Source organism: Hypanus sabinus, chromosome 1 (assembly GCF_030144855.1).
Source record: "Hypanus sabinus isolate sHypSab1 chromosome 1, sHypSab1.hap1, whole genome shotgun sequence".
NCBI classification, from domain to species: domain Eukaryota; kingdom Metazoa; phylum Chordata; class Chondrichthyes; order Myliobatiformes; family Dasyatidae; genus Hypanus; species Hypanus sabinus.
The window spans coordinates 104,510,854-104,538,393 of record NC_082706.1 but is presented as its reverse complement, the minus strand read 5'-3'; the positions used below and the strand labels follow the sequence as shown (position 1 = coordinate 104,538,393).

Sequence of the window (27,540 nt, the reverse complement as noted above, 5' to 3'; positions counted from 1 at the left end):
GGTACAGGAGCCTCAGTACTCACACCACCAGGTTCAGGAACAGTTATTACCCCTCAACTATCAGGCTCTTGATCCAATGGGGACAACTTCATTCAACTTCACTCACCCCATCACTGAACTGTTCCCACAACCTATGGACTCACGTGCAAGGATCTTCATCTCATGTTCATGTTATTACTTATTTAGTATTATTATTTCTCTTTTATATTTGCATATTTTGTTGTCTTTTGCACACTGGTTGTTTGTTCGCCTTGTTGAGTGAGGTCTTTCATTGGCTGTATTATGTTCTTGAATTTACTAACACAAGGAAGCAAGGCTCAGGGTTCTATGTAGTGATATACATGTACTTTGATAATAAGTTTACTTGGAACTTTGATTTAGTGGCCTTTACAGAAAAGTGGTTGCAGGATGGAGATGACTAGGAAGTAAATATCCAGGGTATCAGGTAGCAGGGAATGATGGGCAAGAATGCAAGGGAAGTGGGGCCATGCTTTTAATTCTTGATGAGATCAGGGACATCAGTGAGAGATGATATAAGACCTAAGGTGCAGAATGTTGAATCAATCTGGAGGGAAATCCAGATTGGAGTTGAATATAGGCCACCTAATAACAACATTACAGAGACACAGGCAATACACCAAGAAATATCCGATGCATGGAAGAATGGAATGGCAGTTGTCATGGGGATGTTGACTTGCATATAAATTGGGTGAATCTAGTTGGTTGAGGCAGACTTGAGGGGGACTTCATAGAGTGCAGATATGAATATTAATGATGTATTTCGGGAAGAATGTGAATGAATTTCTCATTCAAGTGGAGGACTGATCTAAAATCAGTGCATTATACCTGAACAAGGAAGACTACAAACAGACGAGGGATGAGGTTATATGGCGGAGCAGTTGAAAACTTTCAGAGATTTTTCATATTGCTCAACTAACGTATATTCCAGTTAAAAGCAAAATCATTATGGATCAGGAGAGCCACCCTTCAAAAAACCAAAGAAATAAAGGCAAGCATCAAACTAGAAACTCATGCATACAAACAAGAGAAAATCTTCATAAGCTGGAAATCCAAGCAACACACACAAAATGCTGGAGGAACCCAGCAGGCCAGGCAACATCTTATGGAAAAGAGCAAACAGTCGACATTTTGGGCCAAGACTCTTCGTCAGCACTCATGCGTACAAAGTCACTAAGAACAGGTGGGAACTCAATTCCATCTTTATCGTAAACAAGCAATAAAGGGAAGATAGATTATGACAGTAAACTAGCACAGAATATAAAAACAGTGAAACTTTCTATAATTACATAAAGCTGAAAAGTTTAGCGAAAGTGGATGCATAATGAGAAAGAGGAATTAATATTGGGTGATGCAGAAATAGTCAAAGCTTTGAACAACTATTTTGTGTCAGCTTCATAAGGGAGTACATGTCTAACGTGCCTCAGAGAGATGTTATGGATACAACAGCACATGAGGACCTTGATACAACTGCTATCACTTAAGAGGTAGTCCTGAGTAAACTAATGGGCCTAAAGATAGATAAGCCCCCGGTTCTGATGGAGTGTGTCCCAGGTTACTGAAAGAAATAGAAGTGTTTGTAATAAATTTCCAAAATTCTCTGGACTCTGGGCATGGCCTGATAGACTAGAAAACAGCAAATATTACGTCATTATTCAAAAATGGATTTATGCAGAAGGCAGGTAACTATTGGTTGGTCTATAGTCAGGAAAATATTCAAAGCTATCATTAAGGAAGATATTGCTAAAGATTTGGATATAATTGATTCCATCAGGCAGACACAGCACAGATTCAGGGGAGCAGATCCTGTCTGACAAACTTCTGGAGTTCTTTAAGTATATAATGTGCAGTGGATAGAGAGGAAAAGGTGCATGCTGTAAATTTGAATTACTAGAAGGCATTTAATAAGGTGCCATGAGATAAAGATATATGAATTTGGGACAATGTATTGGCACGGAAAGAGGACTGGTTAGCCAATAGAAGGCAGAGAGTTTGGATAAATGGGTACTTATCTAGTTGGATATCAGTGGTGAGCAGAGTACCACAGGGTTCAGTGCTGGGTCTGCAACTGTTAACGGCAGACATTAATGATTTGGAAAAGAGGGACATGTTTAACATTTGTAAGTTTGCTGATGACATTAAATTTAGTGGAAAAGCAAACTGTGCAGTTTGCAGAGAGTCTACAGGCAGATATGGTTTGGTTAAGTCGTGGGCAAGGGTCCGGCAGATGGAATGCAATCTTAGTAAAAGCAAGCCATTCATTTTGGAAAAGATTATTGTTTAAATGGTGAAAGACGGCACTGTGCCATTATGCAAGAAGGACTTTGGAGTGCTTGTGCATGAATGGCAGAGTAGTGGTTTGCAGGTGCAACAGGTTAGCTAGAAAGCAAATTAACTGAATTCAGAAGCAGAGAGTACAATGCCCTTCAGCATCTTGGGATGGTCCAAACCACCTGTCTATTCACTCCAAAATGGTGCAGCAAGCTTCCACGAACAAATGGGCAATGATCAGGTCATCCATTTGAGGTATTTAGAACACATTCCTGCCTTTTTCAGTCCGGTGTTTCCGAACTTCCTGTGGTTACAGGAATGCACTGTTAACCCATCTTAGACCATGCCATACTGACCGTCAGTCCAGTCCTCTCTGAAAACTATCCATTTCTTCTTTAGTTCTGCTTCTCTCTCTCTCTCTCTCCCTCTCCTTTCCAATACCACCACCCAGTGCCCAGTTGCGTTACACCACTCCGTAGCTCTAGTAAACCTTCCTGTGAGGACATTGGTCCAGACCCAGTCCCTAGGAATCCAAAGCACTCTCTCCTCCACTACCTCCCCAGCCCCACATTCGCCTGCACCGTACTCATAGTTTTGTTTTCCTATGGTAGGGAGCCCAAAGATAATATGAAATTAGCACCTTCAGTGTCCTGCTTAAACTCTTCCCCAGCTTCCGAAGATTCTGATTGTTCCCTTCTCCGTCCATTTCGTACCACCCTGGTACCACATCTGCAGCTACAGAAATGTCTGCTTGCTTTCCAGGCTATGGAATCTTCTATCAATCCATTCCAGCCATTCAGCTCATTGACCCTCTAAGTAAGAACACCTACCCTCTCCCCAGAAGCCTTCAAATGCTTTCCTTCCAGATATTTATGTGGCTCCCTCAAACGCAGACTGAATCTGCCCATCCATGTTTGGTCGACTTAAGCGTCAGGCCGGATCAGGAACATCCGGGTGTTGGGGCTGGAGGCGAAGGATGGACTGGTGGTCAGCTTGCTGCTCGGTGAGGTTCACTCATCTCTGCATTGAACTGAGGCTGTGGCCTGCAGCTAACAAACTCCTGGACCAGCTGCAGTGATGACTGGCTTCGTGGCTGCAAACCCAGTTTCATGAACTTTAATTCTGAATATTATTTGCTTACTTTTTATTGTTTGCACAATTTGTTCTTTATTTTTGCACGTTGGGTGTTGGATGTTTTTTTTATGGGTGCTCTCAGGTTTCTATGTTTTGTGGCTGCCTGGAAGGAGACAAATCTGAAGGTTATGTATACGATACATACTTTGATAATAAATTACTTTGAACTGCTTTTCCAACCTGCCCTGCCATTCTCTCTTTCAGACACACCCTTCAGTTCCCTGTGCCTAACAGGGACACAAGTGGCTGCTCAAGCTTTCCCACCATTCAATATGATCACGCTGGCCTCAATTTGTCTTCTGTGATACTTCTCTGTCCCCCCCTATGAGACACATATCCACGTCCACTTTACACACTTGTAATGATCCAACTTCCCATCTGCCAGGGCAGACAATTCTCGAGATTCACAGCCCTCACCCAGAAGAAGTTACTGTGAACCTCAGTTTTAACTTAAAAGCTCTTTATCTTGTGGGGATTTTGTTCAAGACTCTCCACGTCCTTCTTACCAAACCATAACACGTCACCTCTCCCCCTTCCCGCCAACCTGGTCTATTTTTGTACTCCTCACAGTACACTACGCAGCCAGGTAGAATCACCTACAGATTTGGGAATCGTGCCCTGGATGCCCAAGGTGAAAGTGTTAATATTTATTAAGAAAAGCAGCGATCCCTGAGGCATTCCTCTGTCCACTCCCCTACAGTCTGAAAATGCCTCACGCTACCAGTCCATGTACTGGGCTAATTTTCTACCTGCTCCTCTGTGCTGCTCCATCACCTTTTACTCCCTGGTTTCTGATCTTGATGGCAAGCCAGTAATGAGGCACCTTTTTAAATGCCTTCTGGGAGTCTATATGTAGCACACTAACCAGGTAGCTTCACCACCCTCTCTGTAACTTACTCCAGCAGGTGACTTGGACACAGTTAACCTTCAACAATTCCATGCAGGCTCTCTCTAATTGTTTCACACCTCTCCAAGTAACTGCTATTTCTGTGCATACTTTTTGCCCCACCGCTGAGGGTTAAACATTTACAGTTTTCCTGCTCTGAATCTATAGTTGGTTTACAGTCAGACTTATCTATTATGACGATTGCTTGTAATTTTTTTTTGCACAGTTTGTCTTCTTTTCCACATTGGTTATCTGTCAATCTTTGGGTGTAGATTTTCATTGATCCTATCGTATCTGTTGTTCTACTGTGGATGCCCGCAAGAAAATATATCTCAGGGTGACTTCTACTTACTTTGATAATAAATTTACCTTGAACTTTGAGAGCAATTTCCCTCCTTCCCTCAGCAATCTATCAGAGGGGGGGGGGTTTACACATACGAAGCAGGGCAAGTCTGTTTTCTCTATCAGTTGACAGCCCATTCCAGATACCTGCTACCTCTTTTAGCAGCACCCAATCCCTCCCTGAGGAGGTGTGAACTTCTCAGCCCATCCCTCACAGCTCCCTCACAACCATGACTTGCTCTCCGATGATCACCCCCCCAACATGGCGACAGAATATTTTTGGATTAGTACAGTCAACATGTAAGAGTTAGTACTAATAAGGAGAGAGGGTGCAGGTTAAGGTGATTGTACAGAGAACTTGGATCCTTAGTCCTAATTTTATTGAATGGACACAGCCTTCTGAATGCATTAAACACTACATAAAAAGTCAGGAGAGGTTTTATTAGTAATGTGCCTGGCGTGGTGAACTTTGAGTTACAACATAGTTCCTGATGCTGTCACATCAAGCGGATGGCAGTGGCAATCTGCTACAGTCAGGTCACATTGAGTCGAAATCCTCCTCCCAAAGTAAACGATCCAGTGAATTTGGTCACTACATTTGGGGCGACTGGGCACCAGTGCTTTATAGTGCCAGCAATCACTGGTCGCGGTTTGAATCCCGAGGCTGCCTGTACATCTTCCCTTTGAAGAACTGATCGTGTGGGTGGATGCACGGTTGGTTAGTAAATTGTGAGCACGGGTAGGCGCCGGGAGCATGGCGACACTTGTAGGCCGACCCCCACCCCCCACCCAAACTTTGCTGCTTTGATTTGGCGCAAACATTTTGGTGTACTTATGACAGATAAAAACTAAACTGCATCTCTCTCTCCCTCTCTCTTTAGATTACACAATACTGAGCACGATCGTCCACCAAACATTCCAGAATCATCTCCACAGCGTTCCTTGGCAGATAAAATCTCAAAACAAAAACCTTTCCCACTGACATCTTAATTCAGCCACAGCTCATAAATACAGGGGAACCATTTAACGTTGAGCAATAAAACTTGGACTGCTGCTCTCGAGTTTTCAAAAAGAGAATTAATTTTCCATCCAGCACCAAAGACTAGAAAGCACAAACTAGTTTCCTTTCCAGACGTTTCACACCTCCTAGGGGCCAGAGTTGTGTAATTTGAAACTTACTGAGAGCTGGCCGGTTCTTTTGCCACACTACTTCCTCTCACCTTAATTCCCCACATCCATAAATGCTGCACTTGGTACAGTTCGTAATTGAATTAACGGGTCTTATGTTCGTCCAGCCGCTTGAAGGGAGGTTAGTGGGAAATGCTTCGGGCCAGCACCGAGGATGGCAAACGGCCGGTAGCTGCGGATCTCCGCTCCCGTGCGAAGTTCCTAAGCCGCACTCAACCACGAGAGCGGGGCACCTCCCACGCCGAGCTCGCAGAGGAGGTCAGTGGGAAAGCAAACGGCTCAGATAGTTTGGACCTGCGAGCCACCAAGTGTCTAAACTATCTAAGGGCTCAGTACAAGCCTGTTGGGGTGGGGGGGGGGGGGGGGGTGATGGCGGGGAAGGGTACTGCAGGAGGCATCCTCGGGCTCAAGTAATGGCAGCGTGGTGGCTGTCAGACGACAGTCAAAGAAATCCTGCGGTTTCTCTAAATCTCGAGCAACACACACAAAATGCTGGAAATACTCAGCAGGTCAGGCAGCATCTCTGACTTGAGCAGGCAATCAGGCACCTTTCGTAATAGCATCTCTTTTAAACATAGCTCAAACACTCGCACATCTCTAATTGCTTGTTAATTTAAAGTGTGCAGTAATGTTTAAAACTGTTTTATATCAATTTAAGACTCTTTTAATTCAAAATCCTGTTGCCATAGACAATGCAATACATTGTAAACGGCTCACTATGAAACAATCCCTGCAGGCACTATAATGCTCCCATGGATACCCTGTACAATCACTCTGTGACAGGCAGTTGGGAGAGAGTGTAGGGAGCTGTCTGATGGTTATAAGGTGTAGTGCCTGTACTGTCACTGGGCTGGGTGTCCCATGGTTATTGTACATCAGGGGGTGGCCCATGGTCAATCATTACCCTGGGAGCTCACTGCCTGGTGTATACAGCAGACTGACCATGGTTCAACGCAGGTACAGACACGCCAAACTGTGTCTGTGAGCTTGCCATGGGGAACTAATGGCCACACAATCAAGGTGGTGTGGTACCATGGGCCACTGACACAAAATTCAGCCAATCCCTGGGCCCAAAACTCACTCTCCAGGTCCCCTGTGCTGCCCTGGGGTTGTGAGTAGGAGAAGGGCCAAGGTCGATACAAGGGGATCAACTGCGAATTCCAGCAAAAATAATCTGAAATGTAGTAGTGGGAAGGTTAACCCAGTGAAATTGGAGAGGAACACACAGTGTGTGTGTGCGCGTGTGTGTGTACAGTGACCAAGCACAATACTCTCACTGCTCACCAGCTATAACGCTGGATATGATACTGGAAAACAAATAGGGAATTAAAGAGGAACAAGGACATGGGGCAAATGGGAACAAAGTCAGAGAGATGCCAGGTTTAACAACTCATTCTACTGGTTCAACACTCCACCCAAATTTCACCACCTCCCACCACGGTCAATCAGGGATGGTTAAGGTGCCAAGACCTAGTGGTTTCCGGAGTCCAGATTGGGAACAGATCCCACTGTTCAACAATACCAAGGCCAATCTGATGTTTCATCACTTCAGCCTTGTATTGTCACCAGATTTCAATTCTATTCTCCCTGGTCAAGTATGCCTGCTCTCAGGAAAACTAAAATCTCCCCAGATAATACACTTGATGATCTTACAGCCATGCCCAGGTTTGATGTTACAGATTTCCTGTAGAAAAACCAAAACTTTACCGATGCCCAAAACTGAGCAGTTAACTCAAAGTGCTGGCCATCAGCCAGGGCAGAGATACCAAGACTGACAGCACCACTGTGTTGGGATTTACAAAACTACTGGATCATTGCTTCTGGCTTTCACATATGCTTGCAGAGAATGAGTAACAACTGGCGATACACACCAACAACTGAGCAGAAAGAGACGGGAGTGTTAAAGACAGGAGGAAGTGGGAAAGAGAGAGAAAGGAGGAGAGAAGGAACAGGAAGGGGTCAGGGAGAAATAGAGAGTGAGAGGAAAGAGAAATAGGGAGAGGAAGGAGGAGAAAGGAGAATGGATGGAGTGAAGGTGAGAGAAAGAAGGAAAGAAAAGAGGAGAAACAACAACCAGAGAGTGGAGAGAGCAGAAGGCAGGAAGTGGAAAAGGAGGCGGTGAAATAAAAACTGCAAACCACCACCGCTGCATAGTCTACATTCAGCACCGTCCACCAGACACAGCTCGGGCGTGGACGGTCCACACACAGGACCGTCCACCAGACACAGCTCGGGAGTGGACGGTCAGTGAGTTGCTTGTCCTTGGAGAAAGGTGGAGCTCCACCAGGACTCAACTACAGTGCAGGGTGCTGTGGCAGCCCGGGGAAAGTGCTCTCAGCTGAACATGGTCTGCACTCAGATACATCTCCTGTATCCACTGAATATCAAGGTCGGCTCCCAGCCCCCATACAAAATTGAAAGAGCAACACAATAGTGGGGAGTACTGAGAGAGTGAACATCAAAAACCTGCAGAGCAGCAAATCTGAAATAAAGTCAGAATTTCTGGAGGGCAGATACCATACTGGAATAAAGCAACAGTCAACAGTTCAGATGAAAGACGATTCAACAACTCCCTTACCTCCTGGACAGTGCCGCTTTTCCATTTTACATCTCCTGGATTCTGCGATGGTTGGACAGGGAATCGTGTCCCTCGCTGGCTTCTTCACGATCTGCCGTCTCCTGGTTTCCAGCCCCCACTTGTAGCCGCATGTTTTGCCATTCTTTATACAAGTTTCCCAGCTGCTCCACGGTCCGACCTGACAACCCTCTGAAGAGAAGAAACATGCACTTTAGGCTGAAGACCAGGTGTGAGCGAGTGTAAGAACTGGATGAACCTTAGCTGGACACACACTGCTGAAGATGCCCCCCACCCACCCGCAGAGGCATTCCAGGTGTAAATGCGAAGCAACTAAACCTTCTGCAAGACCCCTGCATCTTGTACAATGTAGTCATAGAGTTAAACAGACCCTTCCAAGCCAACCAAATTACCAAACTGATCTGGTTCCACATGGCCCAAATTCCTCCACATACCTATCCAAATGTACCTCCCTCTGCCACTTCCTCTCATAGTTCATTCCATATGCCCACACTCTCTGTTTCAAAAATTTGCCCCTGAGGTGCCCTTTAAAGCTTTTCAGTCTTACCTTAAGCCTATGCTCTCTAGGTTTGGATTCCCTGTACTGGGGCAAAGATGGTAAATGCCTCTTAACTTTTATTTAAACCTCTGAATTTGGAGCTATTATTATTCCCGAAGATATTAAGTATCAAAACTTTCCACAAAGCAAATGTTAATAAAGTTTTCCAAGAAGTGATGAAGAGAATCTAAAGATGAGACAGAGGGGACAGTTTCCTGTTTGTCCGTGAAGTGGAGCTGTTTGGGACAGTATCAGGATACACTTCTCGACACAGAGGGCAATGAGAATGAGAATTCCCTCTCCCCCCAGTGAAGCTGTGGGTGGCAGGGAATGTGGAGCTTTCAAGATTGCAGACTGTATATTTCTGATCTGATCTATTTAGTAGCTCGAATCATTATGACATTATTTGTTACAGATGTCCATTCTGGCTGATTTAACTATTTTGCAAATTCCATGGATACATATTGACAATTTTGCTGATGTCTTAACACAAACTCCAAATCCCAAAATTGTCATGGTCACTGTATGCACTCATTTCCTAGTTGGAAAACAAGCAATTCCTGGGTGTAACCAATTGCAAGACAACACAACTCAATTTATTAGACCATCCACAAGGTGTTAATAAACCTTAAACAGAACCACTTGCTGGAAACATACGCTATTCCCTCTTTAAGGGCTGTTATATGAGATCACTTACCCACACATTCCATGTGCTCTTGCAATGGTACATATGCTTCAGGGCATTCTTCAAAGCAACGCCCCTTGTGTAAGTATGAACCAGCTTTGCACTTTGTACAAAAGTCTTTGCTGAAACATGTGTCACAATTATCTATTTTACATCCTAGGAGGGAAATTAAAACAAAACTACTGTTAGAAGGGAAGTGGGTGTAAGTCTGCTAACCAAACTGGAACAATGCAATCACATAAGCTTTCTTGCAAGAAAAAGAATGTGTATGAGACAGAGATAGATGGATGGAGATAGAGGGAAAGACAGAATGAGAGAGAGAGAGGGAGAGAGAGAGAGAGAGAGGGGGAGAGAGAGAGAGAGAGAGGGGGGAGAGGGGAGGGAGAGAGAGGGGGAGGGGGAGAGGGAGAGGGGAGAGAGGGGGGAGAGGGAGAGGGAGAGGGAGAGGGGAGAGGGGAGAGGGGGGGAGAAGGGGGAGAGAGGGCGAGACAGAGAGAGAGAAGGTATCACCAGGTACTGAAATGGAAAGCAGCTGTAGTAAATTGTTTCCCATACAACTTTCATTATAACTGACCCATTTAATACAGCACTTGCAAACATGCTGCTACATCATATTAAATACACTCCTAGTCAGGGCTACAATTTTTGGCACCACAGCATTTCAATAAGAAAGTACAAGAGGATGGGCTTTATTTGATTAAAATAGTAGCCCCAATTTGCCTGTTCATTTAATATTGTAAATCATTCTGAGATGTAGTTATTAGACCAAACCAATTCATTTTGGGAGGTGGTGGTGCAGGTAACTAAAAGCACGGGCAGAAGGCAGGCTCAAGGAGCATCTCAAGAGAAGAGAGAAATGTGGAGGGGTACAGGGAAAGAAATCCAGAGCTCTAGGCACAGATGTGATTAAAATCAGGGGAAGACTGAGAAGCTAGTATTAGATGATGTCAGGTATCGCAGAGATGGAAGAATGAGACCATGGGGGAGGGGTAGTGTAGGGATGGAAGATTAAACACCAGACAGCAAGGGTGCACAGGATGATGGGAGTGGTCAGGACATAAATCAAACACTTTCCCAAGACCCAAACTCAGTACAGTGACAGAGCTGCCCTCATCAGCGTTGGATAGTTCTATTTAAGTGAGCGCAGATGCTGTAGAGAAATATAGAAGCAATGAAATAGGGGGCAACAGTAGGCCATTCATCAGTGTGAATCTACACCATTTTCAACATGATCGAAGCTGTCCAAATTCACTAGCCTGTTGCTCCTTTCTCCCCACTCCCCTTGAACTCTTCATCTCAAGAAGCAATATTGCAGATATTACAACACTACAAGCTCATTGCTCTCAGGATGATGAACTTTCTCCTCATTGGAAACCCAAATAGCCAACCTCATCTCCCAGTCTGATTCTCAACTCCTCCACCTTCAAGAAGTGTTCAGAACCAGGAGGATCTTTCCTGCATCTCATCTGTCCAGCCCACCTGCCCTCTCCTTCAGTTTTGGTCACCCAGCTGCTGGGTGTTTAACCTGGAAAGATGCAGCGACGGTTTATGAGGAAGTCGCCAGGACTCGAGGGACTCATTTAGGGAAAATGGTTGAGCAGGCTAGAACTTCATTCATTGAAGTGAAGATGATCTTATGAAATTGCTTAAAATCATCATGGATCAATGTGCACAGTCTTTCTCCCAGGGTTGGGGAATCAAGAACTCAGGGGCATATGTTTAAGATGAAAGAGAGGAGAGATTTAGTAGGAACCTGAGAGGCAACTTTTTTTGGAGGGTGGTGCATATATGGAATGAGCTGCCAGACAAAGTGGTTGAGGCAGGTACATTAACAACACTCAAAAGGCTCATTACACGTATATGGATTGGAAAGGTTTAGAAGGATAGGGGCAGAATGCAGGTAATAGAACCACAGGGTCAGTTTCTGTGCTGTAAGACTATGATAATCTCTGTCTATCTATCCTCATGGCCTGGTAGCAGTGAATCAGTTCCTCGGGCTCCATCACCTCCACTTGTGTGTGTCCATAGCATCAGCTCAAGAGCACTCACTGGTCCATGTCACTCCATCCTGCTGTTCTGCTGACGAGTAACTCCTCCTTCTGTTCCGGTGCCCCACATACAGTGAGGATCCGCAGGGGCATTGGCAAAGGCCTGAAATACACAGGCATCTGGTTCCCATTGAATTCCAGCTTCCTCTCGGACTCCTCATTCCCCTTCTTTACACCCCTCGCTCTCTCTCTCTCTCTCTCTCTGTAGCGGATCCCATGATCACTGACACCAGGGAGTTTACAGCGAAGGATGATGGGAGTTAATCAGAGGAAAGGCAACCATCCTTGGAGAACAGTACCTAGTGCCAGGAGTTACAGCATCTCCATCTCCAGATTGACAGGAGCACTCTCTTTCATCGCTGCACTCATCATTTGTCTGTACCTGCTCTATGATAGTGACCTCCACAATCATATTAATGAGAGAAATGCCAAAACCTTGAAATATTCACTGGGTAGAAGCCAATCTCAATGGAACTATCAGCCGAGCTGGGTGTTTTATTAATGACGAGGGCTTCCAACATGGTGGTGGTGGTGTCCATCCTCCACTGCAACTCCTTCTCACATGCACTGAACTCCATTTGTCCTGAAGTCCACTGACCCAGATGTTGGCATCAGAGTGTGAATGTGTTGCACACTTAACACGTGTGATCCCAGAATGAGATGGAGCACCCTCGCCACCTTTCAGGATGTTCAGTAACACCCAGGACAAAGTAGCTCACTTTGATGGCTCGTCAACCACCCCAAACATTCATTCCCACTGCTATCAATGCCCGGTAGGTGCAGGGTTACCATCTACAAAATGCACTCAGTCACCTTACCCAGGCTATTCCAACAGCTGAAACCCAGGATCTCTACCAGCAAGAGGAACACAGGAGAACCATCTGTGGCTTCCCTTCCATCTCCTACACTATCCCAACTTGGAAATACATCACTGGTCCTTCATAGTCACAGGGTCTAAGTCCTGGAATTTCATCCCCAAAAGCTCTGTGGGAGATCTTCACAAGGGGTACTGCAGTTGTTCAAGATGACCACTCTTCAGCAGCTTCTCAAGGGCAGTTACAGATGGGCAGTAAGTGATAGTCTTGCCAGAGACATCTATATTCTGTTAAAAAACCAAGTAAGAACTAGCTCTTCTCCCTCAAATTCTCTCCAGGAATTTTTACATGTAATCCCAGCTTACATGTAATGAAGAGGGCTTTACCTTCAGAAGTGTCCTCCTCTGTGTCTCTGAGCCCTTGGTTGTCCTCTGTCATTGCTACCCAACATCCAACTCTTGCTTCACCTACTTTCATCCTGCTGTTTGTGGGATCCTACCATGCACATGTTGACAGTGCTACCTTCCCTACAACACTGACCATATTTCCAACCACAGGCGTAAGCCACTTTGAGACATCCCGATATCGAGGATAGTGTCATTGGTCCCTTTGATGGTGTTCTTGTTAAAAGATCAAAATCTGCTTCCAGGAAGCAGGCAACATGTTGGCTATGACTCAGCAACTAATTAGATGACAGCCTCTGCCCTCAGGGCTTTCCGTCTGATAACTCATGTTCGACATGATGGTCTCTCAGCAGCTCATTCCTCAGAATGAAGATGTCACCAGTGAACTGGACATTTATGGCCTACCACTAACATGGGCACGCCACAGGTGCACCTGACAGCCAGATTCTCCAGTCCCATAAAGCTCGAGGCCAGATGCAAAACAGCTGTGCCTCTCTCAGTGATCAGAGAGTTTCTCTCTGACAAATGCCCAGCAACATCTTCACAACACACCCTGGCTGAAGCGATGGCATTTCCTGCAGATGCTCTCTACTCAATCTTAGAGATGCCAAGAGAGGCACTGACACCTGCATTATATAAACAAGGATGACTAATAGTATAAATTTGCATAAATGATAGAATGAAAATATCTTGAATTATGAAGTAATGAATGAGTGAAACAAAGTCTGTGGAAGGCACCATCATTGAGAGCCCAAAGTAGAGAATCGGGGGTTCTGGGGGGGACCATGTCTGATTGAAGTGGGGGAAGGGGGTCAGGGTGAGGGCCAGGTATGAGCACTGGCTCAGATCACTTTCCCTGGCTTCTTTCCGAGCTATTGGCATTTTGGATCATGGATATAAATGCAGCCACTTCAACCCAATGACCCATTTCTGCTCCGTCAGGTTGGCTCTCTCGCGAGCTGGGAAAGAATTAGAAATCAAGTTGCGTGCCACTCATGGGTTAGCTCACCCCACCGGCTGCCCGAGCACATCTGCTGGCCTTGGCCAAACCCTCGGGACAGGCAGCGTCTCCACGACTGACGGTGAGGAACTCAATGAGAAAATTCATTGGGGGTTTAAAACAGCCAAGTACTCTTTCAAAGAAATACTTCTTGGATTTCCTTCCAAATTTGTTCCAAAATTAACCTGCTTTGGAAATAAAAGCTGTTTGTCAACTTTTAAGCAGACGTGAATAAGAACACTCTATCAAGGTTCTGCTTGGAGAGGGAAGGTGGACTCGCCATGTTGCTGACCATTGGCAGGAACGTGGGTGCAATATTGTTGGTGGCAGGGGTTTCGTAATGATGTGGAACGGATCTTCACTCAGAGTCAGTAAACCAAAAGTTCCATCACTGACCTCTAACTTCTACTGAAACCACCCAGGATAACAGAACAACACACACAATATGGTGGATGAACTTTGCAGGTCGGGCAGTATCTATGGAAGTGAATAAACAGTCAATGCTTCAGGCCACAACCCTTTTTCAGGACTGAGAAGGAAGGAGGAAGATGTCAGGGTAAGAAGGTGGGGGAGGGGAAGGAGGATAGCGGGAAGGTGATAGGTGAAGCCAGATGAGTAGGAAAGAGAAAAGACTGAACAGGAAGCGATCTGATCGGACAGAAGAGTGAACCATAGGAGACAGGGAAGGAGGAGGGGACCCAGGGGAGGTGATAGGCAGGTGTGAAGAGGTAAGACACGGAGTAGGGAATAGAAGAAGTGGGGACGGGGAGGAAATAGTTATTTTAAACCAGAAGGAGAAATCGATATTCATGCCATCAGGTTGGAGGCTACCCGGATTGAACATAAGGACAACAGAGTTCATGATATAATGCCTGGTCCCAGTGGTAATAGCTTACCATCAAAAGTCTGGGATTACAACTAGGCTACCAGTGCTAAGGAGTTCATTGCCCTTGTTGGCTGAATGGTCAACTCTGCTCCTGTTCTTCATTCTCTTAGAACATCCTGGTGTGTGGGTTGTCTAGGTTCACAAAGCCACAACAAATGGAGCATCACCTCTCTACCCCACCCATCCTATTTCCATCCAGACCCTTACCCTCATTCAACATCACCCTTCTATCTCCATCTGCACTCCCTCCAATCAACACTCTACCTCATCCTCATTGAACAACACCCTCTCCCATCACCCCTCTACACCCAACCCCATCAAACATCACTCTTCTATTGTTATCCACACCCTCTCCCATCACCAGTCTACCTCCAAACCCACCAAATATCACCTTTCTATCTCCATCCCCAATCCCACCAACATCACCCCTCTAGCCCATCCTCACTGAACATCACCCTTCTATCTCCATCCCCCCTCCCTTCCATCACCCCTCTATCCCAACCCCACCAAACACCACCCTTTTATCTCCATTCCCACTCCTACCAACATCACCCCTCTACCCCCAGACCCAGCTGGGCATCACTCCTGCACCCACCCTCACCCCCAGCCCAGTCACCGCCTGGGAGACCAGCAATGACTAAAGGAAATGTCAGGGAAACACAAAATAGGGAGAATGCCTCCGAGGTTTGTAAACCAACCAGAGGAGTATTTTGACGGCAAAAAAATGAAAACACATTCAGCACTCGTTTCTAACATTTAAACCGTGTCAAGAGAAATGTAGGCTTTGAAACCACATCACACAGCAGTGTAAATCAGAGCAAGAGGCAGGTATGCACTGCTCATTCAAACAAGATGTATTCCCCAAACCATCAAACTGAAATAAACTGTTAAGTAGAGAGCCAGTTTCAGAGACAGCCACAGCATAAACATTGTGCCATTACCCATGGGCTGGCCAGGGGACAACTGGACCCTCTCATCCCTGAAACTTTACAAAGTAAACGTAGGCTCGAGCTGCAATACAAATGTTCATGTGAAGCCGAGAGCGGCTCCTCTCTTCATCACTGCTACCCAGCCTGGTGAGCACTCCGGAGAATTGCTCCTTAAATGTGAAACCAAATCCTTGTCTGGGCTTAGTGTGAAAAGAGGTTCTGCCTGCAGGTGAAAGCAGAGCAAAGCAAATACAATAACGTGAGACCTACTTGCACATCTGTTCATCTCGGGCGCCCGCAGACCATAGTACCCCGAGGGGCAGGAGTGGAGGCATTCACCAAACTGACGCATTCCCTGTCGTCGGAGGTAAAAGAACAGCTTCTGCTGGCAGCTAAGGCATCCATTATCCTTCGAACAAAGGAGACAGCCCTTACAGATTGGGTACAGTCCTGCGTTTGCTGCAGAATAACAACAGGGGAGATAATCCAACAGCAGGGTCAAGAGCTGAAACCATATCTTCACAAGTGTGCTAAACCCCAACAGACAGCGATCCATTATGGACGTGGAAAAGCACGGGATGGCCCTAGAACGCTAATGTAACAACAACCTCTGCATCTTCAACGTGGAAAGTCCATCCCAGTGCACTGAATGAACATACTGACATAACTACACTAAGTCACGTCTGAGGCAGGGGTTGAGAGTGTGACTGACAGGGTGGCTTCCAGCAGGAGAGCGAGAAGTAGCGGGGGTTAGGAAGGGGGTTCTAGAGCTCAGAGACACAAGCGGATGAATGTAAGGCAGCAATGGGAGAAGTGATGGCGGAGGGGGTGAGGTCAGGAGGGTGAAAGTGAAGACATGCGGAGACCAGAATGGAATCCGAACTAGGTGGAGGGCACGATGGTGGAAACCATTTATCACACAGTACACTGCCTGTTCACTAACCAGATTAACATCTCTTAATGCTCAGCAGGGGAGTGTGTTGGGACACTAATAGGGTCCTGATGTGTGAAGGAAAACGGAGGATTTGAGAGAGAATGACCCCGTATCCACTGTCAGGATGCCTGAGTGGACAACACGTGGTCCTGTTTCACAGCCCCACCATGCAAGAATAACAGGGGAATAACTGGCAAACCTAAGGATGAAAGGTTCACACACATCACCACATGGGCATGGGGGATAGGGGTTGGAGGAAATACTTCCTCTGGGCTTTAGAGCTTGTCTGAGCACTTTAAGTGCAGACCCCAGAAGGGCCTGCTCCCAGTTCTGAAGGCTTCTCGAGTAATGATAAACGGATCAAAACCCGATGAACAACTGAAGTTGAGAAGAATTTCTTCCCCTGGCATGTGGGGATACTGTGAAATCCTTTAATATATTTGGAGAAAATTCAGTATCTGAAGTGGGAGCTGGAAACAATGGTAAATGCAGGTGAAATATGGAACAGTGGCAAGCCCATGACATTGCTTCACCAAGACAGGCCATTCGATCCATCTACTTACATTGGCATTTATTCCCAATATCGACAGTCCTGGTAGTACTAACCCTCCTACATACTGTACACACGTGGTCTTGGTCACACATCCTCACATGCATGCATACAAAATCTTGGTCACATTTACACCTGCAGTATTCATAACATTTAGCTACCCCCCATCCACCCCATGCACACAAATACTTGCATGCACAAAAGCACATACATAATTCCTTACCCCTCTTGCTCCTCCACCCTCACCCACCCCCCCACACACACTCATGGTCCTATTGCACTTATTCCCTAAACACCCCCCAAAACACACACACACACACACACACACACACACACACACACACTCTCTCTCTCTCTCTCTCGCTCCGTCACATGAAGCCCTGCTTTTGCTTTGGATTTCCAATTCCCATGGTTTCTTGTTCTCTTGCTCCCACCAGATCACTTTGTGTCCAGCTCCCTCATCCAATCTCCCATATCTCTGGTTTCCTGCATCTAGGGTGCTGACAAGTCGTCTCCAGTGCTTCAAGTACCATGCCAGGCAGCAGCCCAGAGAATACGCACTGTAGCTCTTTAAAGGATCAATGTCTCCCCTAAAGAGTGGGGACTGGGAATCAGGGCTTGCTTAACAAACAAATAAAGCTCAGCACTCCCCCTCTGCCCAAGGTAACAAAAGTGCAAAGGCATCTTATGTCCTGCGCTCCACCCTGGAGACGGGCTTGTGTCACACTTTAGTTGTTAGATACATGACCACATCTGTGCTAACAACCTTCCCAGTGCTGGACGGTTGGTTATAGGATGGATGACACAGGAAAGGCCAGTAGATAAACCCTGAAACTCCAGGATTTGAATTTGTTACCAGGTTTAGCCGGAGTTTCAGATCAGGCAGAAATCTTACAAAAATCTTACTCACAGTCTGACAATTAAGTATCAAAACTCCAGTAAAGAGCCGAGAGGGTCAGAGATGTGTCAAGACTAACCCAATTCACATCAGTATCAGGGCAGTTGGCTTTGGACCACAGAAATGTCTGACCTTCAATATCACACTAGCAGACTGGGACCTAAATAATGTCTTCAAATCCATCATAGAAACTCTTAAATTTAGTTAAACTATTAAATTAGCATCATAGTTAGCAACAATTCACAAATTACAAGCTTCTTACATTCTGCTTTGTAGATCATTGGTTTCTTCTCAGAGGACATTGCAACCCCCCTGGGCTGAGTGACTTTCCTGTGTGCCATGGGCAGACTGGACTTCTCATGCTTCCTACTGAACTGAAATGGACACTGTAGATCAGACTCGGAAATTCACAACACATAAGGACGCCATTCGACATATCCAGGTGCTCACCCAGCCGGTTTGTAACAAACACTGCCACCAACCTTTCTGGGTCCCTTCTTCCCCTCCCCTATAATACATCCACTCAGTAACGCAGTACTCTGGTTATTGAGACCCTTTCTCTTAACCCTGTCACAGGTGCTCATATCCTTCAAATAAACCTTTTCCTAAACTCCTTTGTTCTAAAGAAGACAGCAATCTCTCCTAATGATGACCATTCTCTAACCCATGTTCATCTCCTGCACCTTCTCTTGTGCCACCGTGTCCTCCCTGTAGGACCATACAGTGCTGTTCAGAATAGTTCTCTGCACCACTCCATCTGGCTACCCTATGCCCGCTTGGCAAGGGTCCATCAATTAACAGGATACAAAAACCCCAAATCAGATGCAAAGATGAGTATCAGTAATTGCAGACTAAGGCTTGGTCAAGGAGAACAGTATAAGCAAGAATTCCAAATAAAAAGAAAGTCAAACAGGCCTTGAAATCTAGAAAGAGAACTCCAGAGCTGGGGACTTTCAGAGCCATAGGCACGTCTACCAAAGCCAGAGGGATTGGGAGACTTTCAAGCCTGGCCCAGGGCTGGAGTCCAGAGCTCATGTTAGAAGCAAAATACAACTTTTAACATTCTTCCTAAGCAGACAAGTGAAAAAAAAACATCTCTTGGCAATGGTGACTTGCCAAGAGAAATTATATAAATTATGTCAAACCATGGCAAGCATTTTATACAGCGCATAAAGAATGAGCAAAATAAAAGTATTTGAAAAAGGAATTTGCATCAACAGCCTCAAAAAGTGCTAAAGACCACTTCTTTTAAACAAGAAATGAACCCTGTGCATTCCTCAACCATCATCACATAGCAGACACCAGCTTCTCTGCCACATAATGTTGAATCCCATTCAAGCAAAACCTCCCTTTGCAATCTCTTTGTAGACAGGCTCTCAGTAGCCATACCTCGTCACTTTGAACAGAGATGTTGCAATAAACCTGCTCACAGTTGTTTATGTAAAAAATATTTGAAGGTTTAATTATCAACAACTTTTTAAAATAATCACAGGAGAGATATGTGACAGATTTAAAAATGGGTCCGATAACGTAGAAGCAACAATGAATGGATTGAAAATTGGAGATAAGATGAAATCAAATCCATATGAGATGAGAGGAGCTCCGGGGCAAGGCAGATGTAACAGTGTACATCTCCTGATGTAACACAGCAGAATTCACAGCTTCAAACAGCACCGTGCCTGTGCACACTCAGAGACCAGATGTAACATACTTGGTTTCAATAGTGAGCATTAGGTTTGGCTCACACAAAACTAACAAGATTTCCAGCCATCTATCGATCCCAGGTTTGGGACAGTTCCTGCAGGCATGCAGACTCATAGCCTTTGGCCAAGAGAAGAGGTAGAGAGGCAGTCCCAGCGGGAAGGCAGAGAAACACTACCACCGTACACACCATCTCACACCTCACAATCTGCACTCCAGCACTGGACACACCAGCTCACAATCCACAGCCCATGCATGCCACAGCACTGTACAAAGGGTGATTGATATGTTCAGGGCCTGCATGTTTATCTTCATGGACTGGTCTTTTCTCCCCTCTGTCTTTCCCTATCTATTGCCATTCAAATAATAATCTGCCTTCTTATTTTTATCACAAAGTAGAGAATCTTGCACGCATCTGCCCATTCCCTCAAGCCATTCAAATCACAGTGGTGCCTCTTTGTATCCTTCTTGCCCTCCCACTCATAAAGCATTACATTTAATTCCTTCATCTCAGTCATCACCACCTTGTAATCCGACTGAAGCTCCACGACAATCTATCGACCACCGTGAAAATGTCCTGTTTACTGTTTCCTGTCTGCTAGCCAGTTCTCTATCTTTGCCTCAACCCCATGTGTTTCAAGTTTGCAGGCTGATCATTTATGTGCAAGTCTTAATACACCACAGCTATGGGTCTATCTATTCTGATAGTCACATCCTCAAAACAACAAAAGGAGTAGAATTGTTGAGAATGGGGGTTTGATTTCCTTTTCATAAACCCATGCTGACTTTCTGTGATCTTGTCACCATTTTCCTTCTAGTCTGATGCATCTTTCACTTTCTCCACAACTGACTTGTCAATAACATCCTGTTTTCTCTCACTCCTCTTTTAAGTTGTGGGGTAACAATAGCTACTCTTCAATCTATTGGAACCGATCCAGAGTCCACGCGAATTTGGAAATGAGCAGCAATCCACCTATTACTACCACGGCCTGTTCCTTATTGGATGGAGATTTCAGAGGCTGGGGAAATTTTCACTGTTGAATGCCATCAACTACACACACGTTTTCCCAGCCAAAACCTACTCTGCTCCTTCCTCTGGGTCCTCTCACATTCCTGGGAATTGACTATATCCTCCTTTGTGAGGACAGAAACAATATAAATGATTGTTCCAAAATCTCTTTGCTTCCTGTTATCAAATCCCACCAATAACTGTAACCGTACACATTCACAGGAGCTTTTACAGTCAGTTTTTATGCTCTCTGCGAGCTTACTCTCATAGTCTATTTTCCCATCCACTAGACAGCATGTCTTATGAAGAGAGGCTGAGTGACCTTGGGCTTTTCTCTTTGAAGCCGAGGAGGGTGAAAGGTGACCTGATAGATCGTAGATAGAGTGAACAGCCAGAGACTTTTTCCCTTGGTGGAAATGGCTAATACAAGGGCCATAATTTTAAGGTGATGGGAGCAAAGTACGGGGGGAGGAAATGCCAGGGGTAAGTATTTTTTTTATTACACAGAAAAATTTGGGGGCCTGGAGTTCCCTGCCAGAAATGGTGGTAGAAGCAGATACATTAGGGGCATTTAAGAACCTCTTAGTTAGGCACATGGATGATAGAGAAATAGAGGGTTGTGTGGGAACAAAGAGTTAGATTGATCGTACAGTAGGTTAACAGGTCAACACAATTTTGTGTTCTAAGACCTTGGCCCTCCTTTACTCACTTGTAAACAGTTCCCACCCTCAGAAGTGCTGCCATATTCAGCCATTTTCCACTTGTTCTCCTTGGATTTAATTTCCCTCATAAGCCACAGCTGAGCACTTTTTTCCAAGTTGTTTCTGCACCGACCCAGAAGGAACAGCTGTCTGCCAAATCCTTGCTATTCACAGATCGTCATGAGGTCAGCCATGTACTATTGGTAAACACCGCATGTTCCTCAGGACCCTCTGTTTTCCTCAAGACGCTTTCCTTGTGCTGGTATGTGGTGATACATCGACGGTCAATATACGGCCATGCTAGACGTTGGGGGTCACCAGGTGTAGGGAACATGTGAAAGTTTACCGACAGACTTAGGTTGGCTCATGAGCTGAAGTGCAGCCAGCGTCAGGACCAGGGTTGGGGTCAGGATCTCTGATAGGTTTACGCTTGGGGTTTGCTGTGCGTGCATTTTCCAATCCACCCCATTTCTGTGTCTCCTTGCAACCTTTTCTTTCACATTCACGCCCCCCCACCCAACCCTTCATTTTGTTTTGTCGCTTATGGGTAACAATAACCCACCAGTACATCCTGGGACGGCGGAGAAAATGGGAGCACCTGGGAGGAGGCTGGGAGTGTTCAGGGAGCGAGAAGGACAGGGTGAAAATGCCCAAAATGGTGTTTACGGAGCTGACAAATAGAATCTCTGGATCTGCTGAAAACATATCCACTTAACACCTGAAAAAATGCAACAGGGCAGCTGCCAGGAGAGTACTTTGCAAGGTTGTCGCACAGAGGAGACAAAGTAGTCGTCATGGAAACCAGAACTTGCTGAAACAAGTATCAAATCTCAGTCCAATATGATCGATGATGATCACATCATGCAATTCCCAGAGCAACCATAGTATCCTCAGTGTCAACAGGGAGACTTTGGAAAAGTGCATGTGTTGACGGCTTCTGAATTAAATCAGGCTTGGGCTTTGTGACCAAGACTGTGATCTTACACTCAGCTTGTGACTTAATGAAAAGGACTAGCTGAGTTAGTGAGGGAAGAGGCAGCAGACACCACATGCGCGAGGGCCACAGCAAGGGAGTGCAGCGGGTAGTGCAACTGCTGCATAGTTCCAGTGACCCAGGTTCGAGTCTGGCTTCCACCACTGCCTGTGTGAGCTTGCTCATCTTCCCACAACCGTGTGTATTTCTGCCGAAACCACCTCCACATTGCAAAGATGGGACTGGCTGCTGTAATGGCCTCTGATGTAAAAGGGAAGGGGTATTCAAGGGTGAGTTGGTGGACATTGTGGGGGAAATAATAAGGGTTCAGGGGCACAAGAAGAGGAGAATGGGACTGATGGGATGTCTCCTCTTGGAGCTAGCATGGACAGATGGGCCAAATAGACTCTTCCTGAGCCATTTTAATTGATTGGGTCAAATGCACTCGTATTGTTTACCAGATAAAGCATAGCACACCCCACTGATTTTGCAGCTGATGAAATATTTTATATACACAGCCTCTGGTGTTTAAAGGAAAGCCATGGCCAACTTCATGCACAGCAAGATCCCTTGGGTAAGAAGATATAGTTGATGATGGTGATAATCAGTGGATGAGATGTTAAACTCGAGGCCCTGATTGCTCTGTTTGTTTGGTGTAAAAGATCCCATGGCTCTGTCTCAGTGAAAGGGCAATGCCAGAGGACGATTTCCATTCATCCACAGCTGACACAGCTGGGCACACACTAATGGTCACCCTGTTGTTTGCAGGAAGTGCTGTGCAAAAGGATGGATTGCCTTCTTTTTCCAGACATGTACGTTCAAACCTAAAGAGAAATGCATCAATAGCATCAAACCAAACCAGCCAGGATTGTGCGGACACTGCAAGCCTCGTCACCCTTCCAGGGCCAGTGTAGCATCCCCACAACTCCCCAAGCCTAAACATTCGTCCTGGGAATGTGGGGGGAAGCTGGAGGACCCAGAGGTAACCCATCAGATCATGGGGACGTTGTGCAAGCTCTGATGCTGTGACGACCATCGGGCCATCAGTTGGCATCATCCGCCCATCATCAAATTTTTGCCATCGTACATGTATTGTGTTGTTGTGAAAAGCATTGGAATCTCTCCTTTTGTTACAATTATCTACCACAATCCAGCCAGCAAACCCATGCACACACCCTACACCACCCTTCACCAATCCACTGCAATTTCCACACCTACAGTGCCCTTAACACGATAAGATGAACAAAGAAGCTTCATAGCATGCTCACCAAGCACGTAGGCAGCAGATGGGAAAAGAAAGAGCTTGGTAAGGGAGACACGAGAGACTGCAAATGTGGAAATCTGGAGGAAAGACGCAGGAGGAACACTCAGTGGTTCGGGCAGCATCTATGGAGGGAAATGCACAGTTAAAGTTTCTGTGTGCCCCACTGAGTTCCTCCAGCACATTGTGTGTTGTAAGCTCATGGTTCTAGGGTCAAACATGTCAGGAACGGCTGCAGAACATCTTGAAGGAGCAGATGATGAACACCAGAGGCAGTTTGTACAGTACATATTAGCACCAAAATCAGAGACCATAAGGCACAGGAGCAGAATTAAGCCATTCAGCCCATCAAGCCTGCTCTAAATCATTATGGCTGATTTATTAGTCCCCTCAACTCCATTCTCCTACCTTCTCCCTGAACCTTTGAAATCCTTACTAATCAAGAAGCTATCAACTTCTACTTTAAGTAAACCCAATGACCCGGCCTCCATAGCCACTGGTTGCAAAGAAATTCCACAGATTCACCACCCTCTGGCTAAAGAAATTACTCCTCATCTCTGTTCTAAATGGACATCCCCCTATTCTGATGCTGTGCCCTCTGATCCTAGACTCCCCCACTATAGGAAACATCCTCTCCACATCTACTTTTTCTTGGCTTTTCTATATTCTATAGGTTTCAGTAAGATTCTGCCCACCCTGCTCATTTTTCTAAACTCCAATGGATACAGGCCCAGACCCATCAAGCACTCTTCATTTGTTAACCCTTTCATTCCCAGGATCATTCTTTTGACCCCCTTTAAGGGAGATGAGGATAAAATGAATTTAAGGAGTTATGAAATAATAAAGCAGGAATTCTGAAGTAATATTGCCAGGATTACGTCCAGCACCATGTGCTATTGAGTACAGAACCAGGAAAATAGAACAGGTAAGTGCATGGCTGAAGAGATGGTGAACCAGAGAGATGATTTAGATATCTGGGACACGGGAACCAATTCTGCAAAAGGTGGGATCAAATGGAGCATCAAGATTAACGGGAGCGTTGGCTTTTGCTGTAGGGAAAGCTTTAAGTGAGAATGGCACTGGGATGGAAAACCAGGCAAGGAGTTGGAAGCAAGGACAGGAATGAAATGAAAGAACGAACAACAGACAAAACCAAAAGGAAAGGAAGCTGGTGATGAAAGACAAATAGGGCCCTGTGCAATAAAAGGTAAAAATAGCAAGACTGGAGCATTTGCATCCTAATGAAAAACAGCAATCATGTGAGATGAACTCAGCTCTGTACGTCACTCTGCCTGTAGTTTCTGATGACTCAGAACAGCAGCCAATGTAAACAAGGACCCCACCCACCCCTCTTCTCTCCTCTCCCAATACATAAATCCTTGGAAGTATGCACTTTCAGGCTCAGGGACAATTTCTATCCCATCGAGATATCCTCTTCAACGATTTCTCAAACACCGAAGGTGAACGCTTGATCTCTAAATCTAGCCGGTCATGGCCCTTGCACTTCACTTGCACAACTCTTTCTCTACAGCTGTACCACCATATTCTGCACTGTGCTTTCTTTTTACTGTCCTGATCTGCGTGCACATGGAATGATTTGTCTGGATGGCATGCTAACAAAAGCTTCTCACTGTACCTTGGTGCGTGTGACATATTAAGCAGCTCCAATCCCAACTCCAAACTGCACAGATGGAGGTGAACAGGTTGAAGGGCCACAGCAAGGTGATTCAAGCTGTGCGCTTAATACTCAGCGATATTTCACTTCTGGGAGGACGGATAGGAAGAGAGTGGAGGGTGGCGCTGTGAACATGTTACGAAAGTAAGTCCACCTGTGAGAGGGGAACCAAGCTCCAGTGATGCTGAGTCCATTTGGACAGAGGCAAACAGCGAGGCAAAGAAGGCACGGGCAAGAGTGGTGCAACACCCATGACATAAACTGGCAGATAATGGGGGTGCCTAGAAAGAACAATGCTGTAATGATGAGTGACTTCAGATGTCATGTAGATTAAGTTAATGAAGTTGGAAAAGACAGCTGCAAAAATGAATTCATAGAATGCATTCACGACTATTTCCTTAAGCAATCTGGAGTCACATGGAACAGGCTACCTTGTACCTGGTAATGGATAAATGAGGCAGTTTTTAAATAAATGATTCCGGAGCAATATAGTTTCTATGTAATAGTATTTGTGGTATAATAAAATTTTTCATCCAGTTTGAGAGAGACAGGAGCTTGAGAGGAGCAATGGTGTTTAGCTTAATGAAAGGAATAAGCACAGACAGAGTTGGCTAAAGTGGATCGGGATGTTAGATAAACAGGAAAGACAGTCCACCAGCAGTGGCCAGCAGTTAAGGAGATAATTCATGATACCATCCAGCAAAGGGGAAGAAAAGAAAGCTAATAAAAGAGGGGAAATAAACCATGAAGCAAACTAGCGAGGATTTAATAACAGACAATAAGAGTGTGTTTAAGTACGCAAAGAGGAATGAAGACTTACAAGTAAACAGCAGTGTGATAGAGAACTAAACTGGGGAAATACTGGGAATAAGGAAATGTTAGAGGAGTTAAAGAGATATCTTGCATCAGTTTATACAGTGAAAGATACAACAAACAATCCCATTAACACTAGGAAGGAATTAAATACCATCCCTGGAGAATTGGTATTAGGCAAAGTAATGGGGCTAAAGGATGATAAGAACCCTGGTCCAGATGGCTCGCATCTTAGGATCTTAAACAAAGTGACTACTGAGATAGTGAGCGCATCGCCCAAAAATCTGTAGATTCTGGTGAAGTGCCAGAGGATTAGAAACCTACCAGCGTGATGTTTCTATTCAAAGAAAAGGGAGTGATTTTAAAAGCATGCAACTTTAAACAGATTCGCCTAACATTTATTGTTTGTCGAGGAAAAGGTTAGAATCAATTATTAAGGAAGCGATAGCAGTGTGTTTGTAATAGCAATCTAATCATTGGAGTAAGCATGAATGGAAATTGTGTCTAACAAATCTATTAAAGTATTTTGAGAAAATATTGACCGCAGTGGGTAGAGGGGAAGCAGCAGATGCTTGGACTTCTAGAGGATGTAATACCATGTGTCTCACAAAGGGTTAAGTTCCAGGAAAAGACTGCGTGTTATTGAAGGTAATATTTTGGCTTGAGCAACAGATTGACTTACAGTGAGCAATGAGTAGAAGCAGAGGGTCACGTTCAGGCTGGCAACCTGTGACCATTGGGTAATCAGAAATTAGTTCTGAATCCTCAGCTTTTCTGCAATAGATATTAATATCTTTGGAGGAAGGAGGTAAAAGGCACAAGGGTAGGTGTGATGCTGAGTTGTTAGGAGGATTACTGTGCTGATGTTAATATAGAAGAAAGAAACAGAGTAAGGGAAAGAAAGGACAGAAATATGACTTATTTGGAGAGAAGTCGCAGGAAGTTGCACTTTAGGGATTCTAGTGCACAAACAGGAGGATACCACGCCAGTGCTCAGGTAATAGGGAAGGCTAATAGAATAGAGAGGCCCAGTGACTGAAAGACAGAGCACTGTGCAGCACAGAGACAGAGGAAGGAAGAGTCTGCGTCAGTAATGAGAGATCACTGCAAGGCCCTTACTTCTCTGGTAGATGACCCCAACGTTGGTGGTGCACCATTCAACCTGCTATGAAAAGTTAATGTTAGTAAACATGTAGGCTGAATATCAGGTTACAAGTAAAAGCAAAAGAACAAAATAAGTGACCTCAGTGGGTCGGGCTGAATCGGTGAAGGGAAGTGCACAGAT

The 27,540-nt window shown here is 45.3% G+C and overlaps 1 protein-coding gene across 1 annotated transcript in view; it reads right to left on the bottom strand.

Moving 5' to 3' along the window:
* The window catches only part of rspo2 (R-spondin 2), an 88,374-nt gene that overhangs the window by 24,295 nt on the left and 36,539 nt on the right, over window positions 1-27,540 (bottom strand). Inside the window, exons 2-4 of the mRNA XM_059994468.1 lie at window positions 16,011-16,199; window positions 9,671-9,814; window positions 8,418-8,606 (exon numbers count right to left, since the gene is read on the bottom strand). Coding sequence (XP_059850451.1) covers window positions 8,418-8,606; window positions 9,671-9,814; window positions 16,011-16,199 — 522 coding nt within the window. The remainder of the gene's footprint in view (window positions 1-8,417; window positions 8,607-9,670; window positions 9,815-16,010; window positions 16,200-27,540) is intronic.